This window comes from Sinocyclocheilus grahami, unplaced genomic scaffold, assembly GCF_001515645.1.
Source record: "Sinocyclocheilus grahami isolate Dianchi unplaced genomic scaffold, SAMN03320097.WGS_v1.1 scaffold212.1, whole genome shotgun sequence".
NCBI lineage: Eukaryota > Metazoa > Chordata > Actinopteri > Cypriniformes > Cyprinidae > Sinocyclocheilus > Sinocyclocheilus grahami.
This window is the reverse complement of record NW_015505391.1, coordinates 1305352-1308981: the sequence shown is the minus strand read 5'-3', so window position 1 is coordinate 1308981 and position 3630 is coordinate 1305352. Positions and strand designations below refer to the sequence as shown.

At 36.1% G+C, this 3630-nt stretch overlaps 1 protein-coding gene and 1 long non-coding RNA gene across 2 annotated transcripts in view; both read left to right on the top strand.

Annotated features, from left to right (window-relative positions):
- The first annotated feature begins 821 nt into the window (after positions 1–821).
- Positions 822–3630, top strand: part of LOC107596001 (E3 ubiquitin-protein ligase KCMF1) — an 18247-nt gene continuing 15438 nt past the window's right edge. The window contains exon 1 of the mRNA XM_016286604.1: positions 822–956. Within this exon, the coding sequence (XP_016142090.1) occupies positions 888–956 (69 nt within the window). The 5' untranslated portion in view covers positions 822–887. The remainder of the gene's footprint in view (positions 957–3630) is intronic.
- Positions 1914–3630, top strand: part of LOC107596002 (uncharacterized) — an 11945-nt gene continuing 10228 nt past the window's right edge. The window contains exon 1 of the long non-coding RNA XR_001610326.1: positions 1914–1983. This is a non-coding gene — a long non-coding RNA (uncharacterized lncRNA). The remainder of the gene's footprint in view (positions 1984–3630) is intronic.

Sequence of the window (3630 nt, the reverse complement as noted above, 5' to 3'; positions counted from 1 at the left end):
TGCATGCAGTGTGAGCGCTAACCGCACGAGAGCACGGAACAAATACTGTTTTGTGTGCGCTGTCATCATTACAACCACAAACATATTCTATTACTACTACACTACTTTTCTGGTTCTCACCTTATTGATGAACAGGAAATGTAGTTTGCGAGTAAAGCTGCAAATAATTTAATTAATGTCAGCTGCCTCCATAATAATTCTCTGATACATACAAGTGAAAATCAATGCACAACATAAATTATAAATTAATTATTATTAATTATTCTGCAGAATATTAGTGAAAGTGGTTTTCTCCGCAATCTCGTACATGGCGTAAGCGTGCTCCGGCCAGGAAAGTTTAGTGCAAGTGTGAGTGCAGGCCAGCGGGGGAGTGGGGAGGGGGGATAATCACGCTCGGTTCAAGGCAACCGTGCCTAGTGTGAGGACACCCTTAGTTTGTTCATATTAAGAGATTTCTTTTATTTGTGGAACTTACTTGTTTGATTTGGGGTTTGTTTTAAAATTTCAATTTAGTTTTGTTATATTTCAATTTCACAAAGAAACGTGCAGCAATAGCCTAATAAAACAACACCTTTTAATTTACTGTATAGTGTCTTCATTCTCATTTTGTTAATTTTTTTTTTGAGAAAATCGAATCGTGAAATCAAAATCGTCAATCGAATCGTGAGTTGAGTGAATCGTTACATCCCTATTGTAATGAATTGAAAACATTACAGAATGTGAACAGACCATCCTGACTGTTGAGCCCTAATCTTAGTAATGATGGGGAAGGTAAATAAAGGAACTGTGTTTAACTTTTATCTGAACTCTCTGCAGATTTGTATTATGGGGGGGAGGCATTCTCAGTAGAGCAGCCTCAGTCGTTTACTTGTCCTTACTGTGGTAAAATGGGCTACACGGAAACATCTCTACAGGAGCACGTGACCTCAGAACACGCAGAGACCTCTACAGAGGTGGTGAGTACACATGCTGTCTTTGTTGAAATCATGTATTTTACACCGTGTCTTAAACGGATGTGATAAGATTCCAGTGACAAGCTAATTGAAATTGTCTGTCCACACTACATGTAACAAAATCAACAACAAATCACAGCCAATCAGAAGAGCGTGTTTGCTGTCTTGCACTAGCAAAAAATACGTTAATTAATTTAGGGCTGCAACAACTAATCGATAAAATCGATTATTATCGATAATGAAAATCATCGACAACTATTCTCATTATCGATCAGTCGCGTCTGCCCACAGTGCATGTCCAACTTTCGCATCAAATTACAGCACTGAATAACACATTTCTATGGACAAAATGCATCTAAAAATAGTGGAGGAAACAGAATGAGCTCCTGCAGGAAAAGTACATGATCCAAGCTGCCCAAAACATGAGAAATCTTTATTTTAAGCTTCAAGCTGATGCATTAGTGCAATGGCTTGCCCTGTCAGGCGCTTTGATAGATATGTGTGTGCATCCTCAGCGCAAAAAACTTTCAGTTAACGGTCATATCCTTATCTTTAAATGTCACAAATTCACACAACCCTTTCCATTTTTGCATAAAGGCCCGCCCTGACAGTCTGCGTTAAGTTGAAATCATTACTGAAAGAGTGCCGGTGCGGCGGGCACGCGCGTTAAACAGACGGAACACAGTAGAGAGGGAGACAATATTCAGCGCAGAAACATTCATTGTGCTGAAATATCTGTTGTTGAACATTAAATTTAGGAATGAGCTCCTGCAGGAAAAGTACATGATCCAAGCTGCCCAAAACATGAGAAATCTTTATTTTAAGCTTCAAGCTGATGCATTAGTGCAATGGCTTGCCCTGTCAGGCACTTTGATAGATACGTGTGTGCGTCCTCAGCGCAAAAAACTTTCAGTTAACGGTCATATCCTTATCTTTAAATGTCACAAATTCACACAACCCTTTCCATTTTTGCATAAAGGCCCGCCCTGACAGTCTGCGTTAAGTTGAAATCATTACTGAAAGAGTGCCGGTGCGGCGGGCACGCGCGTTAAACAGACGGAACACAGTAGAGAGGGAGACAATATTCAGCGCAGAAACATTCATTGTGCTGAAATATCTGTTGTTGAACATTAAATTTAGGTTTAGAATTCAACATGCAGTGCGAGTAATTTATGAGAGTAGGAACTGTTAAGAAACAGCAGCATGTAATTGTCTGAATATAGGCCTAAATGTCAGACGCTTTTACAGGATAAAGAAATGACAGTACGAGGAGACTGACTGATCAAAGTGCACGCGATGCGTGTTCCTGCAGACAATTTCTGTGATTTTATTCGTCTTTATTATCTTTATTATTTACATTTTTGATCTAGAGATTTCAACTATATTCACTATATAGCCTACAGTGATTAACAAATTTATGTAAGGTTTTTAACCAATTTTGTAAGGGTTGTGCCACTGCTGCTCTTAACTAACAGTATTGTAATTACCTAAATCATTTTTTAGCTTTCTGTTTTGGTTAGTCCTCCAATATGCGTAAGCTCTTTAGTAACAGTAGTAGGCCATTTCTATTGCTATAATATAATTATTGCTGTTATCTATGAAAGACAGGCAGAAAAAAATAGTCAAGTGCTTTAGTGTTTTTTTTATTCAGATACCCAATTAGTCAAAAAGTACATAAACAATGCCAGCAAGCATGTAAGCTGTTATCAACTGGAAAGGAGGCCATTTTTGTTATTATGTGAATAAATACTATTTAGTTGTTTCGGTTTGTTATTTGCCAAATAAATGAGAATATCATTTTTAATGATTCCTAAAATATTTGTGTTTTTTTCTATTATGGCAGGTGGTCTAATAAATTGTTAAAACACTGTATGTTTTCATAGCATTCAGTTGGCACATTTGTTCGAAGGACATTGGGCAGAATGTGGAATAGTGTGTTTTTGTCAATAAAATTAAAATAAAAGAATATAGGTTTTATTTTTTTATTTTTTTACCGATTAATCGAAAAAATAATCTGCCAACTTATCGATTAGCAAAATAATCATTAGTTGCAGCCCTAAATTAATTAAACTTAAACCATTTAAACATTAAAACTACATGCACATTGACTGATACAATCTTTGTCATGTAGGGCTGGGTGATAAAACGATAATGATAATTATCGCGATATAATTTTCTTTGATAACAAGAGTTCGACAAATGTTCGATGTAAAGTTTAAGCGCCAAAAGCAAAACGAAACCGCGCTACTGATTTGAACCGTCCACACGGAGCATTTATCCGCTCAGCTCAAAGTTCAAACGGCAGCGCAGCACGAGCTCCTTAGTGCAAATGCGTTTACTCGCAGATGAGTTTCACGCAAACACTAAAGAGGACTTTTCCATCTACAAATCGCCATGATTTACCATGGATTTACTGCAGTAACACGGTATTATGGCACAAATGTGGGATATTCATATCCAATTGTATTATATTATTATTGTAGACATGTATTAAAGGAATAATGTACAGTATTTTTTTGTGATTTAAGCTATAGTGTTTGTGCAATTATATTAAATGTAATTACACTGTTTTTCATGCAAATATCTAGAAACCATATAGTTACATTTGTACATGTTTTACCATATATATATATATATATATATATATATATATATATATATATATATATTTATATAT